This window comes from Panthera tigris, chromosome A3 (genome assembly GCF_018350195.1).
Source record: "Panthera tigris isolate Pti1 chromosome A3, P.tigris_Pti1_mat1.1, whole genome shotgun sequence".
Classification (NCBI taxonomy): domain Eukaryota; kingdom Metazoa; phylum Chordata; class Mammalia; order Carnivora; family Felidae; genus Panthera; species Panthera tigris.
The window spans coordinates 136,953,082-136,974,193 of record NC_056662.1 but is presented as its reverse complement, the minus strand read 5'-3'; the positions used below and the strand labels follow the sequence as shown (position 1 = coordinate 136,974,193).

Below are 21,112 nucleotides of genomic sequence, written 5' to 3'. Positions count from 1 at the left end.
GGGGACACGGCACAGGGCCCTCGAGGTTGGCTTGTGCTGGGATTTGAAGCGAGGGGGGAGGGGAGCTGGAAGGGCAAGGGGGCAGGGAGGGGTGGGTGTGCGGGGCCAGGAAGGCGGGTGGGCTTGGGCTTGAGGGTCCCAGCTCCAAGCTGAGGCACGTGAACAGCACCCTGAGGTTGCAAGAACTCCCGCCCGTTTGAAAGGCAGAAGGAGATCAGATCACGCTCGCACCTCGCTCACTCGCCGGGCGTTTACTGCGTGCCCGCTATGTGCCGGCTCGGGAATTCATGGTCAGACAAGCAAACGTCCCCGGTCCTGTGCCCTCCAGCCTTCGGGTGGTGACCGGTGAACGAAAAACACCCTAAACAAGCCACCCAGAGACGAAGGAAGATTGCGTCCAGCGCCGGGCGAGGGGGAGGAAGGAGACTGGGCGTGCGGGTGAGTGCGGCAGGGTGTCCTCGCGGACAGGGGACAAGCCAGGGTTTGGGCTAAGACTTGGCGAGAAGCCAAACCAGGGCGGCTCTAGGTTTCACTGGACGCTGTGGAGATAAGGTGCTCTTAAAAACTCGAGTTTCCTTCAGGTACTTAGGTATGAGAGTAAGCAGTAAAATCGACTTATTGACATCGTGCCCTCTCTTCACCTGCCGTGGTGCTGGCCTGAGCTTCCGTGTGTCTCAGGTGACCTTCCAGGGCGCCGTGGACAGGTTCATTTTCATCTCGTAGCCGGAGCCTGGGGTGACGGGGCCGGTGGCCGGGCCGCGGCTCTTCTTGGCCTTCGCCGTGCGTTTCGCTCTGTGCCGAGTGCTGCTTTGTGTCCCCGTGAGGAGGCCGGGACGATTCTGTGTCCTGTCCCTTGAGTCTGACTTCAGGGGTGACACACTAAGTACCTGGTGTCTTTGTCTGAGAGGCTGACGATATGGCAAATGATCACAAGAAGGAGGTGTCGGTGATGCTCGGAGAATGAAGCAGGTTTGCAGAATCGCACCCCCAGCTGCTTCCAGCAGACCCGCACCTGGGACCGTGCTCTGTCTCGAAGACCGGTTCTACCGAGACCTCGCTTCCTATACTTACTTACTGGAGCAGGACTTCGAGTTTTAGGAAAGCCCCTTGGAACAGGTAGAAAGAGTTTGCTTGGGTCTTGTATTCGGTCGTGGGGTGATTTTCACACTTGAATTTCTGCGGGAATAAAACACGGGCGGTTTGCACCGTGAATGTACCAATGGTGCAAGGTAGGTGTTTTAGTTTGACGTTTTCTCAGGTGCCTTAGGGAGCTCGGGAGGAACCTCTGCACAGTCCTGCCTGCATTTGCTCCGAATACCTCGGCAAAGGTAGGGCTAAGGAAAACCTCGGGATGGTTTGTGTTGTGAAGATGGTTCGTGGGACGGAGCCGGGATGGTGTGTGGGGTTAGTTCATCGTACGCTGCGATCCCCCCGTGCTTGGTCACTACTGTCTGTAGATCTTTAAAGACGTCCGAGTTTCCCTTTATCTTAACCCAAAATGAACCTGCCACATGTTTATTTATTTATTTTTATCCGAGATGCTCCGCCTTGCCCAGAAGCTCCAGCGGGAATAGTTTCGTAGTTGTTGAAACAGTGATTTTTATTAGGCTGTTAGGCGTGTCTAGAACCACACGGACCTGCTCAGACTCTCCCGTTCCCTTCCAGAGCTTTCCCTCATTTTGTCAGGTACGTGGGCACCTTCGGTTAGTAGGACAGCGCCTCCCTTTCCTGGTGAGGGAGACGAAGAGAAGTGTCGGAGGCAGAGCCGTCCAGATGGTGCCAGAAGGGACGCCTCTTCCGGGTTGCTGAACGAGGCAGTCAAGGAGCCGTGTGCTTGCTCTGACGGTTCTCACCGTGACTGATAATACTCGGTGCTCTGCTGTTCCTACCACACTTTTGATTCTTGATTTGTACCTTAGGAGGATTCCAAAGGAAAAGAAACGCATAAGTATGACAGCATTCCCCGTAAGGAACGGGATTCTGTTTTTTATGCCAGAGCGGGGAAGAAGACGACGCTGGTGGAACCCTCATTCCAAAGCGGTTCAGGTAACGCGAATTTCGTTTGGCTGCCGGCATTAAAAAAATGCTGCCCTTTTAAGACGGTGTTTTGTTTCGGGGCCAGTTTCACCGCAAAGATATGACTTGTGACTATCTGGTTTTAACACTCGATGGGTGACTATCTGGTTTATTAATGAGACATTCAGCTCGAGGGGCCGTGGTGGTGAGAGGAGAAAAACAAAATCCCGGTGCCAAAGGCAGTGGGGTTCTCGGACCAGGAGGCCCTGCCAGATCAGTACGGTAATTCTGTGCCTCTGTGTACATCAGGGCGGGACGTGCTCTCCCTGAGGACCAGGCAGGCAGTAAACAACCCACAGACAAGTTAGCCTTTGGAGGGAGACGTGAAACTAAAATCCGTCTGAATGGTTTAGGCTTATCTTTTGAGTCGGTGGGACATTTAAAAGATTAAACTTTGGAGCTGATTTTAAAATGAAATAATTGCTCAGCTCCTGCTTCTGCTCTGCGGAGACCTGGCTGGGAGGGGCCTGACTCCTGGTTTGGAGGGGCCTGACTGGCTGGGAGGGGCTTGACTGGCTGGGAGGGGCCTGAGCCTTGTCTGGGGGGGGGCCTGAGCCTTGTCTGGGGGGGGGCCTGAGCCTTGGCTGGGAGGGGCCTGACTCCTGGTTTGGAGGGGCCTGACTGGCTGGGAGGGGCTTGACTGGCTGGGAGGGGCCTGAGCCTTGTCTGGGGGGGGGGCCTGAGCCTTGGCTGGGAGGGGCCTGACTGGCTGGGAGGGGCTTGACTGGCTGGGAGGGGCCTGAGCCTTGTCTGGGGGGGGCCTGAGCCTTGGCTGGGAGGGGCCTGACTGGCTGGGAGGGGCTTGACTGGCTGGGAGGGGCTTGACTGGCTGGGAGGGGGCCTGAGCCTTGTCTGGGAGGGGCCTGAGCCTTGGCTGGGAGGGGCCTGACTGGCTGGGCGGGGCTTGACTGGCTGGGAGGGGCCTGAGTCCCGGCTGGGAGGGGCTGAGCCCTGGCTGGGAGCCAGCCCCGTGTTCCATCAGCATGTGTCACAGGTGTTTTGACGGTGGCTGGTTACGCAGAGGATAGGATCCTGGAAAGGAGGGCTCCCCTTTGCTTCTCGGCAGCATTTGACAACTTTTGGAAGTCATTTTTCTTAGAGCCCCTCCCTCCCCTGGTGCTCCCTTCGGTTTCCTCCATTCTCTGCTCTGATTGTATCTTGGCTTCCCGGGAACCCTCTGCTTGTTTCCAGGCTACAGACTCCAAGGTCTTCCTGCCGCCTCTCTCCTGCTCCCCGCCCTCCCCCTTCGGACCTTCCCATCCCAGCTGAAGGCGTCGTCCTGCTGTGTGCCAGGCTCGGGTCTGCACGTGGGGCGCTCAGACGTCCCTCTCTAGCCACTGTTCCTGGCACGGCCCGCGCCGTGTTCTGATACAACCCGACCATGCCCAGGTTGGGCCTAACACCAGAGCCTACTGAGCCTATAGTACTGTAGGTTATACTAGAGTACTGTAGATTATACCGCAGAGCACTGGAGGTTATGCTCCGGGATACTATAACATATCAACAGTAATAGAGAATTTAATCAGCACACGTAAAATGTCTTTCTTGGCAAAGCCTGTCCCACATGGCTTGTATCAGACCTTCCCTCCGGGAAGCCGTGTGCTGTGCTGGGGCCCAGGTTCCGGCCGTGGCCCTCCCAAGTCTGGGGCCCTGGGCAAATTCCTGATCTACCAATGGGCACGGTAGTTTTGTGGGGAGCTTGCATGAGTGCCAGTTGTCCAGCGGACAGAAGAGGGCCTGGAACATGTGAGGTCCCCGTGGATGCCACCCTCTGCCTTCTCCTTCTCCTTCTCCTCATCCCTTCTCTGGGAGCAGGGCCCCCCATAGCCCAGGACTGGGGGACGGTCCTCCTGGGGGTGAGGGCCAGGAAGGGGAGGGGGAAGGACAGGAAGAAGTGGAATGAGCTGTGGCCCATCCCGTGTTGGGTCACTGAGCCCATCACGGCCACGGTTATACCCTCTAGGTGAAGGAAGCGGCTGCCTCCGTTTCTTTTTGCTGTCACTTTTGCTGGGGTGAGGATAAAGTTTTCGACAACCTCGGGACTTTGTAAGCAGTAATCCACCCCATCGTAATGCCGATGGGCTGATTCTTGTCTGTCGGCTTAGCTGACTACCTCGCAGGGCACAATTTTAACACCTCGTTTGTTAGAACTCATTTTGTCCAAACCCAGACTCCTTTCGCTCATTACTTCCAAATAAGTTCTTGACGTAATTTTGAAGTAACAAAGGTACATGTGCTCAGAATATGATTCTGCTGCCCGGGGGTTGCTTTGTGTTTATTTCTCACTGAGCTAACTGGACACGCGCTGGTCGAGCGATCACCGTGTTTCATCCGCGGGACTGAGTCCCGTGGTGGGTAGGACACAGCGATGACCGTGACTTCAGGGTCTAGGAGCTTCGTGGAGACAGGGGTGTGGACCCGGGGCCCCCGGGCGGGCCGCCCCACGTGACCACGGCACGGCAGGCTCAGAGGACGCCAAGCTGTGACGTCGGTTTGGGACAGAAGCTGTGCGGTGGCCATTGGCCCAAGAACCCCACGTGTGTTTTTTTCCTCCAGAAGGTGACGTGTTTAGAGCCCAGACTCCAAGCACGGATACCCAGGAGGCGCCAGAAGTCAAAGAAGACAGCAGTTTGCAGGTGGAGGTGCCGGTGGACCAGGTGCGTAGCTGCATCACGAGACCGTGCCCCCCGCCTTGGATTCAGCTCCGTCAGCCCCTGCCGACTGCGGTCTCCTCCTCCTCCCCTCCCCCCGGCTCGCCTGGCCTCTGGAATGTTCTGTGCCCTCTCCAGTCAGCTACTGTTTATCCTACATCATGTGTTTTCCTGCCCGCGCCTCTCCCTGGAGGGTTCTTCTGCTATGGGGACCCTTCTGAGCGCTTGTCACAGTTTGTGACCGCAGAGTTAGCTTTGTTGTTACTGGATGAGGCAGGGGACGGCCTGCTGTGCTCACGGGCACAGTTTCTCATGGGGAGGGGGCCCTTGATAACCACTGGGGGATGACAGGGTGATGGAACGAGAGGTGTATGGGGTCATGTGATTGGGAATCACAGGTCATCGACTTTCTAGCTTTCTGACCTCAGACCCCCGACTCCTTATCCACGTGGAGGCGGCGGGGTGGGGGGGGAGGGACGTGTGAGTGCCTGGTACAGGGCCTGATGCACGCTGGGCCCCTCTCTCTGCTTCCTTCCTTGGGGGCTCACGGAGGCGTGACACGGAGTGTGAGGAAGGCCCGGGGGGGGGAGGGAAGTGGGGAAGGCGTGGGGAGTGAGCCTCGGCCTGCACAGGAGCAAACGCGCGGCGGCCTGGTCCCCCCTGCTTCCCGCCCAGCTCGGCCCCACGCCCCCTGGGAGTGCACGTCACGTCTGCACGGGTCTCTGGCCCCAAGCCCTGCTCCCGCCCAGGGCGGGCGGGCCGGGTGGGCTCTAAAATGCACAGCTTTGTCTGCAGTATCTGCCTGAGAGCACGTAAGCACATTTCTCATCCTCAGTCTTTGAGAAAACAGCGTATCTTCCGCAGAAGGTCCGTGTCTGCATCCGAGGGCCATCTTTGTCCTTCTGGAACGGACGCGGCCCCAGCCCTGTGCTTACGGTCACAGAGGACCCGGCCGGGGCGACAGTGACCTCCTGGCTCCTCTTTTGAAAATCAGTCACTCTTAATTGTCTCCCTTTATTATTAACCTCTGATATTTTTCTTTCCGGTGACACGTTCACAAACTTTACAGGCCGCGTCAAGTCTCTAGCACTTCCTCTGGAATGTTCTGTGCCCTCTCCAGTCAGCTACTGTTTCCACCCCATTGAGCACGTTCCCCACGTGTCCCGTTGTAGTTTCTAAATCGCGAGTAATGTTCTTTATTCCTTTCTTCGACGTGACAAACAGTGACCAAAAGATTTCGTTTTCTCATAAAATCCCGACTAGCGGGCTAAGTATTTCTACTGCACCTTTAAGGAATTTCTGTAGTAAATAAATTAAGACATTTTAGGCAGTCCCTTTCATACCAGAATTAGCACCCCCCCACCCCCTTCCAACGTTGATTATTTTCCTCGGTAAGTTACTGTTCTGGGCTGTGGACTCAGCGTCTGATGCAAGTTTTGAACACAAGCGAACCCCTGGTGTCACGAATACTATGTGCATCACCGTGATCGATACACGCACTGCTGAGTTCCCGTTGCTGGTACCGTATTTGATTTCCGCTGTATCCGTGGCCGTGTGGTGACTTGGGTTCCCCAGAGGGGTGTGTGTAGGGGGAGGAGAGACGGGCAGACCGCAGGTGCTTGTCCGTGGAGGGGAGTGGCGGGGGTGAGGGAGGCGCTCGGAGAGAGGAGGCTGGCCCCACGGCGGGGGAGCCCAGGGCGGTCAGAGAGGATGGCTGTTGTACTGCTCTCTTTCTCTTTTAAATGTTTACTCATTTTGAGAGAGAGAGAGAGAGAGAGCACACGCGTGCAACCAGGGGAGGGGCAGAGAGAGGATCTCAGGCAAGCTCCACGCCTAGCGCGGAGCCCGAGGTGGGTCTCAGTCCCAGGGCTGTGAGATCCTGACCTGAGCTGATACCAAGAGTCAGATGCTCGGCCGACTGAGCCAGCCAGGCGCCCCCATATGTGTTGCTTTCTAACTTGCCTCTCCACACCAGGGAGGGCCGATGCCTCCGTGGACCGGGGCTCCCTAGCTGTCAGGAGATGATATTAAAGCAACTTCTGTGCCTTTGAGGGATAAGGGGACAGGGGACTCCCAGCTCTGGCGGCATCGATGGACATAAAGACGGGGGAGTGGGGGCCACGTCAGTAGTGTGTGTGGTGTGTGGACGGGTGGGGCCAGAGGGGAGGGCCTGGAGGGGCTGCTTGAGGGGGGGGCCTTCTCACCGCCCATTTCCTCACACCCAGCAGGTGTTTATAAGTCCCACTGAAGAGATACGAGAAAATCCCAAGCGATGGCACAGTGGGTGAGGGGCACCGCAGGTTGGAGTGAAGCGGCTTCACTAGGCAGACCGGGTCCCCAGCTGAGCTCTGCGTCTTTGAAAACAAGGTCCCTGTGGTCAGTAGGTTTGGGAAGCACCGCCCTTCCCATCCCACCCCGGGGGACCCACATCCGGTGCTTCAGAGAGGCCCTAAACTTAAGATCCTGTGTAAGCTTTTAGTTAACTCCAATCTCCTTCCTCAGGAATGGCTTTCCTTCTAGGGTCCCCAGGAGACAAGGCACAGGCCCTGCTAGTGTGCGGTATCCGAGGACTTTTTCCTGCCCTGGGGAGGGAGGAAGGTGGTCTTGTGGAGCAGGGAAGCAGGAAGTGGTTTGGCAGGTCCCCTGGGCAGGGTCCTTGCTGCAGTTTTTGGCTCTTACAATCTGTGCAAAAATGGCATCCAGATACTAAGACACTGATGATTTAACGATGTTGCATTCTGATTAAAGGTACACGTGTTTCACAAAAGCGATGTCTTCTGCCAGATTTAAGGTGACGTTTCTTTTTATAAACACTTAAAAAAGCCGGAAAAGTGCCTAGAGTTGCAGGGTCTGTTTAGCCCAAGCCTCTGAGCTATGATTGTTTGCGGGGTCGAAGGGGGGATAATTCAGCGTTTCTGACCAACTCTCCTCCGGTGCAGAGACCCCGGCAGGTGCTAGGCACGTCCGGTCGGTGCTCGGAAGGGCGGGCCTCCTGAGATCACAGAGGCCTGGGGCCGGGTCCCACGGCTGCTGAGATGCGGTTCCTTCAGAGTCCCCAGGCTCAGTACAAGAGGAGCGTGTCCTGGCTCAGATTCCCGTGCAAGCAGAGCAAGGCCGCCGAACTTTAATTCATTCCACTCCCCAGAAAGCGCTAAGAACGAGACACTAAAGAAGGTGAAACCAAAACAATTTGGAGTCACGAGGAGGAGGCCAGTCTGTCTGTGGAATCTGCGGATTGTTTAGTTAGAAAAAACAGTGGAGCTTTAAGGCGTTGGCACCTCTAGGTGCGGGGAGGAACTCGGACTATGCTCACGACGGGCGTTCGGGTGCGTGCGTTAACGAATGAGTTGAAAAGCGTCGTTAGTGCTCTGTTGGAGGCTTCTAGCTGTAAAGAGCCCGAGAGCACTTATGGGCCCACGTGACTTAGCCTGGAGGCCTCCCGTGTGACGGGCCCATGTGACAGAAGCCTGGAGGCCTCCCGTGTGACGGGCCGGCCGAAGCTGGCGGCTCAGAGGCCCAGTGGTGTCACTGGCGGGCTGGTTCTGGGCACCGCTGTGCCCAGCCTCCCTCTGCACGTTGAGTGTTGGCCTCGGCTTTGTTTCCCCACAGACTCCGGACGTTCGCCTCCAGCCTGGGCGCCGCGCTGAGACGCGTGGACACGCACTGAGACACGGAGCAGAAGGATGGAGAGGCCGTTTCCTTCCCTGTGCCCTTCCCCTCTGGAAACGCGCCGCCTGTGTCTGTCTGCCAAGTCCCCGTCAGCAGCTGGGGGCAGGCGAGGGGGCTTGGGTGGTGGGGACTAATCTGGTTCTGGAGTCTGGGGAGGGCCCAGGCTCTTCTGGATGGTAGGGTTGCTGCCCGGGACTGGGCTCTCCTTTTAGCAAAGGGGACGAGATGAGGGGTGGCTGGGGGCAGGTGGCCCCGGGGTCCACGCGAATCTGTGGTCTTCGCGGTGGACGTGGCTGTCCTCCCGCTTTCTCCTGGGCTCGCTCCTGTCTCCTCAGAGCCCCTCGAGACTCTCGTGCCGTCAGTTATTGAATCCCCCTCTCCGCTCTCGTGGGTCCTCCTGGCTGGACGGTACGCGGGCCGGAAGCCAGCCGGGCCTGAGCGGAACGCTCGCTCCCGTGGCCTCCCTCTTTTTTGTAAGACTTTATTTTTAAGCAATCTCTTTGCCCAGTGTGGGGCTCGAGCTCACGACCCCAAGGTCAAGAGTCGCACGCTCCTCTGATGAGCCTGCGAGGCGCCTTAGTCTTCTTTGCAGACTCCGTGTTCTCAGCCTGGCGCTTAAGGTCAGAGGTCAGCATGGGTCAGGTCGGGCAGCTCTTCTTCTCCCTCCAGACTTTTCCCCAGACAGAGCTCTCCGCCACCGGGACGCCAGCTCTCTCCTGGGCTGCAGACGCACACTCACATCTACAGACGCACACACATCCGGAGACACACACATCTACTCACTTGCACACCCAGACACACGCACACACATGTGCGCACACACACCTACATATGACACACACTCAGACACTCAGATACGTGCACACACACACACATGCACACACATACACGTACATGTACACACATACCTCTACATTTACACGCACATCCAGAGACACACGCACCTACTCACTTGCACACCCAGACACATGCACACACACATGTGTGCACACACGCATCTACATATGCACACACACTCAGACACTCAGATACATGCACACACACATACACACATGCACACACATACACGTACATGTACACACATACCTCCGCATTTACACACACGTCCAGACACACACACGCCAATATACCTCCACGCCTCCACATACACACATGCACACACATCTCCACATACACACATCCAGACATACATACACACACAAATATACATCCACACATACAAACATGTGTCTGTACACACACACACATCCACACACACACACTATGAGTTGACATCATGCATTAGATGTTCTGAGATGCTGAACATACGTGTTCTTCCACACATCCCCAAACCATGGAGACCATGGACGTATGACACCTGTTCATCCAGTGGACAGAAAGAAACTCAGAGATATTTCCAAGACCCACCTTTTCCCACTCTTCCATATCCAGACCATCTCAACGGTTGCAAGCTTTACCTCCTAATAACATGTCCGGAAGTGACCCACTCTGTCCGTCTACACCACCGTCCGGCTGGCCTCAACTACTGCTGTCCCCTGGCTGCACTACTGTGATCACAGCACGGTTCCCTTTGCCTGGGATAGTCTTCCTTTGCCTTCATATATGAACGTGTCTCATCTCTCATAGTTCAGGTTGTACCGAGGGAGCATTCGGCGGTCTCCCATGTATGTTAACCCGCGTCGTGTCCTATTTAACTCCATGTGTCTCTCTTACAGAGCCTATCACTGTTGTGGTTTTGTACTTAATTGTGTGACTCGATTAACATTTGCTTCCCCCCATGACGAAGCTTCTCGGGGGCCACACTGGTTTGCATTTGCTGTCCCTATTGTATCTCAGCATCGTGGGACCCAGGCATTCCGTGTGTACCGCTGAGTAAATGAAGCAATGGTTGACATCACTGATGCTTTGAAAGAATGTGCTTTTCATGTTTATTTTTCGTGTGATTGGAGCAGTCCCCGCAGAATCTTATTCATCGTGATTACTTTCCCACGTGGACTGTGGGAAGAGAGCCCTCATACAGTGTTTGAGTTTTCAGAACGTTTGGATAACGGAGGTCGGGCTAGCGGCAACGGCCGTGGGGCAGCCGCCCACACGTCTACACAGCCACGGACTCCGGTCTTGCTCCTTCGAGGATCCGCTGGCGGGGGCTGGTGGGTCCTTAGGGCTCATCATGACCACCAGCTGTGGTCACCTGGTGAGAGGCTACTTCTCCACCCACCTTATTTAACTCAGGTGTGGCTTTGCGACCTGCCTTCACTGCAGACGGGTGAGCGGACTTAACGAGCCACACTTCCTGGCAGAGACGTAATGTGTGTAAACTCCACACCGCCCGTCTGCCTCTGTAATCATGGAAACGTGAGGAGTAGGTGTCCCCGTCGGTCGGGCATCCTGGGTGACCGTGATGAGCAGCAGACCCCCTGGCCAGCCCGCAGTGGACATGAGGCGCGTGCACTTGGCGTGATGGTCGCTACAGTCTCACCCGCCTACTCCGACTGGTATAGGCATATAACGGAAGTAGCCCCTGGGGGGCCCTTTCTTTCTGTGCCACAGAACCACATGGTTTTCCCCGAGTCGAGAGGTTCCAGGGTGCCAGTTAAAGACAGCTCACTGCCTCTTGCAAACAAGTCACAAAAACTGGGAAGTAATACACAAGGGTGTGAGCACACACCGCTGGGTGAGGAACACAGGGAACGAGGGCGGCGGTTGTGGTCCCCAGGGGCACACAGAGGCTCACACACGCATTTACTACCTGCTGACCAGTGGCATCAGGAGGGTAATCCACTCCTTTTATTATTATTTTATTCAAAAAAAAATTTTTTTAATGTTTATTTATTTTTGAGACAGAGAGAGACAGAGCATGAACAGGGGAGGGGCAGAGAGAGAGGGAGACACAGAATCAGAAGCAGGCTCCAGGCTCTGAGCCATCAGCCCAGAGCCCGATGCGGGGCTCGAACTCACGGACCGCGATCGTGACCTGAGCTGAAGTCGGACGCTTAACCGACTGAGCCACCCAGGCTCCCCTATTATTATTTTAATATTTATTTAGTTGCGAGAGAGAGAGAGAGAGAGAGAGAGAGAGAGAGCGAGCAGGGGAGGGGCAGAGAGGGAGGGGCAGAGAGGGAGGGAGACCCAGAATCCGAAGCAGGCTCCAGGTTCCGAGCTGTCAGCACAGAGCCCAACGCAGGGCTCGAACCCACGAACCACGAGATCACAACCTGAGCTGAAGTCGGACGCTCAACCGACTGAGCCGCCCAGGTGCCCGCGTTCCGCTCCTTTTCACACAAGAGGGTTTCAGGTGTTTCTCCTCAGAGATTGGAGCAACAGGTAAAAAATACAGGGCAGACACAGAGTGGGGTTTGAAGTAACCACTGTGGAAAAACCGGCCGCATTTTCAGCTCTGTCCACAGAAGTGGTTCACGGAGTTGCTCTGTTTCACTGCCCTTTGCTCCTTTCACGGGGCTTGACGGAGGCTGACCGCCACTGAACCTGACACGGGCTCTGTTTTCCCTCCAGACGCCGGCTGAGATAGTCACGGAAGACGACGAGATACGCGATAACCCCTCTGATTTCGAAAGCATCGAGGTGAGCTGATTCTATTTTTATTTTGCATGGAATGGCCTGGGTCCACGGACCCCCTTCTCCTTTTAACGTGCTGGGTGGAGCTCACGTTTGGTGCAGAAAGAACCGTGGAGCCCAGTTGGTTCCAGGATACAAATCGGCGTGGAATTAGACACATAGCATGTTTTCCAGCCGGGCTGTACCTTAGATCAGGTCTCTTGGGGGCCAGAAATTACGTGAGTAATTTTAATGGCTTTTCTGCTCGCCCTGGTTACCTTTACTGTGCTTCGGGTCGCAGACTGAAAAACTGTTTTCCCAACAAATTTCAAGATACATATTTAGAGGGCGGAATCAGGAGGTGGATAGCAGCAGGTGTGTGGGTGTGTAGGTGTCGGTGGACAACACGGACATTGTGCTTTGTGAGTCGTTGGTGTTGTGTAAATAGCTCGTCTTGTTGGGGAAGCAGGGGCGCGGGCAGCTTACACTCCATAGGTGGCAGCATGAGCTTGCCCAGGAAAATTCTGGCTGCGTGGCTTCCGTGTCTGCTCTTTCCCACCAGCTGCTGGAGGGGTACCATCGATGCGGGAAGCACGTTCCCGTGGTGACTCGTCTGTGAGATTATGTGACTCGTCTACAGGAAACGTGTGTCGGGCAAACAAAATTTCCTTTTATCTTAATTTTTTAATTGAAGAATATATGGCAGGTAAAGCTAATTAACACACCCACCACCACAGAGAGTTACCATTTCCTTCCTTCCTCCCTTCCTCCCTCCTTCTCTTTCTTTCTCTCTCTCTCTCTCTCTCTCTCTCTCTCTCTCTTTTTCTTTCGTGGTGAGAACATGTAAGGCAAAATTTACTTTAAATACACAATTCATGTAGGTAAGAAATATATTTTTGGGAATTTGTTGTCAAAATTCTATCTCTAGATTTTTTTTTTTTTTTCAAGCTGGTTTCTTGTTTTAAAGTTTTTGGCCCCAGGCAGGAGGTTGCATAATAAGTCTGGGGTGTCAAGTCTGAGTCTATTCTGCTGCCGAAGCTTCCAGAACTGTAAATAAACTTGAGGATGCAACGGCCTGGTGAGCCATCCCTTTCCACTCTTAAATGTGCCCGGCGGCCTCCTGGCTCCCACGTTTGAGGACAGGGGGAAGTGACCCTGGGGGCCACTGGGAGGGGGCTGGAGCTACTGGGAGTTGTCTCCTGGCTCTTGCCCACCCTGGAAAGGGCATTCGTGGAAAAGGAAGTCTGGGGTTTTCAACATCAGTGGAATTTATGATCTAAAACAGACAGCCAAAGGGAACACTCTTTCAAGCAATTCACTTTTTCTTCCTTACGTTCTTAAATATTTTTGATTTGGAGGCGGTTTTCAGTGAAAGTGTGTAGTCTGTGTCTAGATGAATCAGGAAGACTGAATGAGGAGGAAAGAGAATATTTCATTGCTTTGGTGACAAGAGTGTAAGACTGTCTGAGAGTGGGCACAATGTCTGTCCCCGAGCGTTAGGTGAAGGGTCACGCGGATCACCTGCTTGCACTGGGGCAGTAGTGGAGAGCGGTGCTAGTGTTTCAGTTATGGAATAACCGAATGCCATATGTTAATAGAAAGAGGACACAGGCATCGCGGTGACACTGAGTTTGTGCTAGAACTTGAACGCCTGTGTGGACCAGCCACTGACCTTGGTCAGCCACACCTTGTTGACTCGTTATGTAGATCTCCTTTGGCCTCTGGGAGTGTTTCGTGTGCATTAGTAACTTGACATCAGTCAGTAGATTTAATTTCTTAGAGTGAATCAAAGTGTCTTTCTTTTTTTAAAAAATTTTTTAAAGTTTTTTTATTTTTGAGAGAGAGAGAGAGACAGAGCGTGAGCAGGGGAGGGGCAGAGAGAGAGGGAGACACGGAATCCGAAGCGGGCTCCAGGCTCCGAGCTGTCAGCACAGAGCCCGATGTGGAGCTCAAACCCACAGACTGCGGGATCATGACCTGAGTGAAGTCAGACACTTAACTGACTGAGCCACCCAGGTGCCCCGAAGTTGATTACTATATTTTTTTAATAATAGGAAAAAGAAGATGAAGGGTCTTATGAAGATAATGGAAGAAAGGTTTGTATCCACAAATTCAGTACTTTTTGTGTTTTGTATTCCGAGGACAGACCTAACAAGATAATCAGTAGATTCCCAAATGTTGCCGGGTGCTTTTTAAGGAATAGAACTTCTATGCCGCTGTCCTACACCGTAGCTCTGTTTCCACAGATAGAGAGCAAACTCAGGAAATGAGAGGTCATTAAGGCATTTCAGAGAGTGGGACAGAGCCGCCCTGGTGGCAGATGGGAGACAGGAGAGTGAAGACTCCTTCGTGGAAGGGGAAAAAAGAATCAGGCATTAGGGAACACCCTCGATACCCTCGTAAGTCAGCCGCGAGCAGGCACCTGCTGACCCTCACCTGGGCTTTCTGGGGAGCTCTAAAACCTGCACCTTCAGGCCATGACCTGGCCACGAGGCCAAGGACAAATGTGTCAACACGTGAGGGCACAGGAGGACGGGCTCCCCGTAGCCATGAGATTTAGAGCCGCCTGCCTGGACAGCTGGCCCCACGCGGCAGGCAGGGACACATCCATGTCTAACGTCCTGCCCTCCCTGCCGTGGCTCCGGCCTTCGCACAATCAAGGTCTCACTGTTACTTATAAATGACTGAGTGACCGTAATGGTTTTTGTCTGAGTACGCAAGATTGTATTTACTTATACCTTGGTTCACTTAGACTCCTCATCACTCCTTAGAGAACCTGGGCCATAAATACTCATATTTGGGAATTACCCGATCAAAACCGGCATGTGAAAACCACTTGGGATTTGACATGAGATCCACCTACGGTTGAACACTCCGTCCATCACTCACCCGTATGTGAGCCTTGGGAAAACCCTGTGGAATCCCAGAGCCTCGGTTTCCTCCTTGGAAGTTTATATGATGGTTTATTTATAGCAAAATCGACCTCCAGGATTAGAGACAGTATATATGAAATATGCTCGATGTTATGAGTTTTATTTATGTTCTCAGAGATAACTGAATTGTAAGAGAATCCTGACAGCACGTGGGGAGAGGCCCACGCGAGCTACAGTCCCGTCTACGAATGCATCCCTAGCGTGCAAATGTGCACACAGCCGTGGGAAAGCGCTGCGTTCTCGTCCGAGCTCTTCCATAAACTTTCGAGGTGCCCCTTGTTCAGAAAGTTTACCTCTCTGCACTTCATTAATTCAATCAACAGTCATTTTACATGTTTATAGGTTTAGTCACCTCAAAAGAATCCATTGAGACCATGAATTTGAAAGTTCTTGAAAAGTGTAACATAGCTATGTTTTAAAACGATGTTTTATTTATTTTTATTTTTTTTAAAACGATGTTTTATTTATTTATTTGTTTATTTATTTATTTACTTATTTATAAACAGTGTGAGCTGGGGGAGGGGCGGAGACAGAGAGAATCTCAAGCAGGCTCCACGCTGTCAGCACAGAGCCTGATGCGGGGCTTAAACTCACGAATTGTGAGACCATGACCTGAACAGAGATTAAGAGTCAGACATCTAACCTGCTGAGCCACCCAGGCACCCCTGATGTTTGTATTGTTTTAAAGAAACTGTTTTTCAGTTGGAAATTAGACACTTTCCTGCTCCCGATCGCAACTCTCTTGTTAAAATCAGCGGAATCAATTTCGTTATCTCCAGTTCCGTCCCCAATTCCGTTATCTCAGCAACCAGCCTGTCCACACTTTGCTGGGAAAACGGTAACGGGTGTCCCTGGTGACATCCCTGTGAGCTCAGATAACGTCCTTTAGGTTGTCGTGTCAGGCGGTTGTTTGGAAAGTATATCGTTTGTTTGGTCTCTGTGTTCCTTACTCTTTGAGTCTGAATGTTCTAGCGAATGGGATGGCAGGCAAGGGCAAACCCTGGACATGTGTCAACTGTGTCTCATGCATGAACTATGTCTGGAGTGCGGTCTCTTTCCCTTAGCCTCAGTTTCCTTCTGTTCCAAGCTGTGCAGCCCATATACAATTAGAACTATGCCTGGAGTACCTTCTCCGGTGGGCATGGAGTGAGTTATGGCTACTGCTCTCCTCCTTTCTAACCAGGATCCCCACCAGAGCCTGAAGTCCTTAGAAGCAGGAGTTTCATTTGATTTATATTTTCATTTTTCTTAGTGCCAGTCACACACAGTGCCTTATTCACAGTTGGCGTTAATTATATTTTGAAACTGAATTTTCTTCTACGATACCCCATGTTTTAAGGTTAAGAATACTTTATCAAATTATAAAACATTCATATTTATTATAGAATTATTAACACACACAGATAAAAACTAGAAAAAACATCGAATTCCTCCGGTTAGCATCTGTTTTCACTTTTGTGTGTATTCTTAAGGGTGATTTTCCATTAACTTTTTTACATAGTGTATTAAAGAGATCATGACTTTGCTGATGATAAAAAATTATTTTAATTAATACTATGAATCAATATTTAGGATACTTTCAGTGTTTTAAAGTTTTTTTCTCAGTGTACTTGAGAATGTTGATTTTATTTATTAGAAATAGATTTAAACATTTTTAAAAAGTTTATTTATTTTGAGAGAGAAAGCAAGCACAAGCAGGGGAGAGGCAGAGAGAGAGAGAACGAGAGAGAGAGAGAGAGAGGAGAGACGGAGAGAGAATCCCAAGCAGACTTCTCCCTGACAGCACAGAGCCTGTCTCAGGGCTTGATCTCATGAACCATGAGATCATGACGTGAGCCAAAATCAGGAGTTGGACACTTGGGGTGCCTGGGTGGCTCAGTCGGTTAAGCGTCTGACTTTGGCTCAGGTCATGATGTCGTGGTCTGTGAGTTTGAGCCCTGCCTCAGGCTCTGTGCTGACGGCTCAGAGCCTGGAGCCTGCTTTGGATTCTGTGTCTGCCCCCCACCTCTTTCTCCCCCTCCCCCATTCACACTCTGTCTCACTCTGTCTCTCAAAAATAAATAAATATTAAAAAAAAAGATAAAAAAAAAAAGAGTTAGACACTTAACCGACTGAGACACCCGGGCGCCCCCTGGATTTAAATATTTTTGATCAGAGATTCCGTTCACATTAAGAAAAACCCCAACCAACCAACCAAACAGCATGCGAGTTGTGCTTAATCGGGGCTCCTCCAGAGCAATGGTACAGGTTTTGCCTTGGGTAGCATCTGTTTTGACCCTTTTATCGCATGCCAGGATCAAAAAAAAATTATATTTCTCTTTTACCGGAATAAATTTTCCATTTGATTTCTCATTAGGTTTATTTCGTTATGGTGGTGAAAACTTGAGAGGCTTAAGAAAACAGAAGGAATAATTTACCCAGTGATACATTAAAAAATGCAAAATAAAATTTAAGCCATGAATCCAGATGTTGAATTATTCCATCCTCTGTTAGACAGGTAATAACTCTCTGAAATGTACCAAAGAACATTTGGAATGCTCTGGCGGTGCATTTGGTGGTTTTGTTTCGGTTTTGCATTTTAGGATATAATATGAACACACAGATCGCTTCTGATTTAGAGGCATCAGGACAGGTTGCCATAGTGACAAGTTCCAGGTGCAGAGTGTGTAAGGGGATGAAATGATAATTGTGACATTTTTTTCTCAAAGGCTTCAAATATCAAGCATAAAGTGATTGATAAGTGTGCTATGCTATCAGTAAAACAAAGTGCCTTAAATTTGCTGCTTTTTGGCATATGCACTCATCAATTTATAAAATGGTCTATGGCCCTTTAGAGATATGTTCTCTGTGTGTGTGTGTGTGTGTGTGTGTGTGTGTGTGTGTGTTTAAAGTTTATTTATTTATTTTGAGAGAGAAAGAGCACGAGTGGGGGAGGGGCAGAGAGAGAGAGGAAGACAGAGAATCCCAAGCAGGCTCCAGGCTGTCAGCACAGAGCCTAATGTGGGGCTTGAACTCATGACCGTGAGATCATGACCTGAGCTGAGATCAAGAGTCGGGCGCTTAGCAGACTGAACCACCCAGGCGTCCCCATTGTGTGTGTTTTATGACAATGTTATGTACGACGAGATGAGGGGCAGAGTCCTTTCAAATGCATGGTCCACACCGCGAAATTGTTGAGCATTCTGTGTTAAATGTGATGGGAAAACAGCAGGCTCTGTCTGCCTGTGGAGCATTTATGTTGTAGTCCTTTGGAAAAGTAAGAAAAAAAATGATATCAAACAACATCTGAATAGAACTTGTGTCTGTTAGTTACTAACTCTTTTCCTTGAGATATATGCAAACTTTGATATCTGTTATTATATATTAAACTGTATATAAAATATGTATATCTGAGTGTCACCTCTTCTGATAAAATCTTAACGCCTATAAACGGAAACATCCAGCCGATGAGTGTCCACTGAGAATCTGCTATCCCGGCTCCGATCTGGAGATGAAGCGCTCAGAATCATTTTGTCTGGAGACAAATAACCTGTAGGGTCCTTGCCCTTGGCTGGGATTAGAGCACGTCTCTAAGTGGCAAGGCTTGTGTCTTCCGCACAACGAGGTGCTAACGTGTTCCGGCAGGTTCGTGGTGAGGATGATGCTGGCAGTGGAAGAAACAGGGCACTGGTGAGGGAAGTGGTGGGTGGTCAGGTGATGCCTGGCTGTGCAGTGTGAGCGACTTTGTGGGGTGCCGGTGCGTTTTCCAGCCTGAGCCCCACTCTTGCCCTGTGGCTGGGGGCTGGCCCCTGCTTCTCCCGGAGCATGTGGTGTCACTTCTCATACTTCTGAGCTTACGTTGCTGGCCTGTTGTCGTTTTTTTCCAATGCCGCGTCTTCGACCCGTTCACCAGTCACCTCTCCCAAGATGCGTTGGAATCGCCCAATCTGGTCATTTCTTAGTGTTTTCTGTTTTCGGCAACTATGCTGGCTATTTTATTTATTTGTTTATTTATTTATTTTGAGAGAGAGAGAGAGTGGGGGAAGGGCAGAGAGAAAGAATCCCAAGCAGGCTCCCCACTGTTGGTGCGAAACCCGATGTGGGGCTCGAACTCACAAACTGTGAGATCATGACCTCAGCAGAGACCAAGAGTTGGACGCTCAACCAACTGAGCTACCCAGGTGTGCTGTATGCTGGCTATTGAACCATTTTTTTTTTTAACATCTATTTATTATTGAGAGACAGACAGAGCGTGAGCAGGGGAGGGGCAGAGAGAGAGGGAGACACAGAGTCTGAAACCGGCTCCAGGCTCTGAGCTATCAGCACAGAGCCCGACGTGAGGCTCGAACTCACAAACCGTGAGATCATGACCTGAGCTGAAGTTGGCCACTTAACCAACAGAGCCACCCAGGCGCCCATGTTCAAAAAATTCTTAACTCAATGAGCCTGAGTGTTGTAGGACTAGAATTTGGCCTGAGAGACAGACAGGGAGAGACTTGGCCCTCTTGTCACTTCCCGTCTTCAGTGTTCATGTTGTTGAAAAATTGGAAGTTTCAGAACATGGTACGAATTTGGGTGGAGTCATAAGAAAATGGAAAAACAAAATAAACAGTGGGTGATTTTCATCCCATAGTTACAGAATAGGAGTTATGTATCATCGATAAATGTGTGCTTATTTTCTTAAAAAGAAAAGGAAAAGATTCATGTTCTATTTTGTTTTCTGGTTTTCTTGTCATTATGACTCCACCCCATCTCATGTTGTGCTTCGAACATTCATTGAGGATCAAGTGTCCAGGGAACTTGGCCACTTCCCCTTACAAGCTCGCTGCCCTACGTGGTTCCCGAGTTTGGGAAACAGTGGCCTTCATGCCAGACAAGGTCAGATAAGAAAAGTGAGTAGTTGACACGTTTCTAGCTATAAAATGAGTGACAAACAGGGAGGCCGTTTGAAAAGTAATTATAGTGATGGTTTATATCAACTGACACAAATCATATTTAAATGACTTAACATACTTAAAAATGCCAGGCACAGGGCGTGACGCATTTTCCGTCGCTTGCAGCTCCTGTTGGAATCGCCGGGTGAGGATCTTGCCACAGCCAGTGGATTCGCAAACCCGCGACAGCGCTTTGTTCTCGTTGTGTGTGTTATCGGTCAGTCCGTAGAGGGTTTTCATTTAATTAACGTTGCCAGAAATGCCAATAAAACCAGGGCATTTTTGATCTCACATTGTCTCTGACTCAGGTTTTTGTGACAAAATGAAAGCCAGCATTGATTCTTTAATTGATTTTTGAAATTCATTGCTTGCCCAGTATCTTTACCGTTTTTTTTTCTCTTTATTATCTTCATACCGTTTTGTCACTACAGCGAAGTCCTTTATTGCTCCTCTGAGAGACAAGGTTCATATTGATCAGCGCTAGAGTCTCGAAAGCTAAGTGTGAGTCATCGATAATGCTAAGTGGGATATGGCGAATTAAATATTAAGTAATGACATTTTTAGAGAATGACTTAGTTCTACAAAAATAAGGCTTGGGTTCCTCTATACGTAGGAGAATCATTTGGATTCGAGCACAAAGGGGAATTTTTCCTTTGAGATAGAGAAGATGCTTTATCTTCAACTCTATGTATATAACGCTCTTCATTAATAAGACAGAAGGTATTGAAGATGTGTTTTCATGTATTCTTCACTGAGACGCTCTTGTTGAATTGATGACAATTTTAGACACTGTGGTTAGGGACCTGGAGGAGAAGTTGAAATGGCTTCCTTCCTGTCTAGAGAAGGAGAAAGTGGAGGAGGACGGGCGGGTTAGAAGAGGCGTAAAGCCCCAGGGATCTAACGCATAGCTCAGAGACTGTGGCCAGCGACGTGGTCTCGTTCACCCGAGAGGAGATCTTACGTGTTCTCGCCACACGCTCAAAGCAGGTGTCTCTGCGAGGTGATGTGCTCAGTAACTTGACCGTGGTCACCATTGCACAGTGGTACTCCTGAAAAACCATGGCGTTGTCCTACCTAAATGTCCACAATTGTTACTTGTCCGTCACACCTCCGCGAGGCTGGGAAAGGACACCAGCAGGTGCAGGCCAGTATCTTCCATGATGCCTTTCATCTCGGAAACGTCCACGCTCGGCTCCTGGGCTGAGGACCCTCCTGATCCCCTCGGGGCCTGCCTGTCCTTGCGCCTCTCCCAGCCCCGTGTGAGCGGTGGGCCCCCCCTCCCAGGAAGGTAGGGACAGGGCGACTTCCCCCAGCT

The 21,112-nt window shown here is 51.3% G+C and overlaps 1 protein-coding gene across 11 annotated transcripts in view; it reads left to right on the top strand.

Moving 5' to 3' along the window:
• DCDC2C (doublecortin domain containing 2C) overlaps nt 1-21,112 on the top strand; it is a 93,070-nt gene that overhangs the window by 36,468 nt on the left and 35,490 nt on the right. For 6 of the 11 annotated variants that reach the window (XR_006216060.1, XR_006216062.1, XR_006216058.1 and 3 more), the window contains 4 exons: nt 1,920-2,046; nt 4,633-4,733; nt 11,910-11,978; nt 14,006-14,047. Coding sequence is in view for 6 of the 11 variants with exons in the window: in XM_042982572.1 (XP_042838506.1) it covers nt 1,920-2,046; nt 4,633-4,733; nt 11,910-11,978; nt 14,006-14,047 (339 nt within the window). In the remaining 5 variants the exon portion in view is untranslated. Of the gene's footprint in view, nt 1-1,919; nt 2,047-4,632; nt 4,734-11,909; nt 11,979-14,005; nt 14,048-14,197; nt 14,351-17,240; nt 17,376-21,112 lie in introns of those variants that run through there. The other 5 variants (XM_042982568.1, XM_042982567.1, XM_042982569.1 and 2 more) reach the window with 4 other exon arrangements.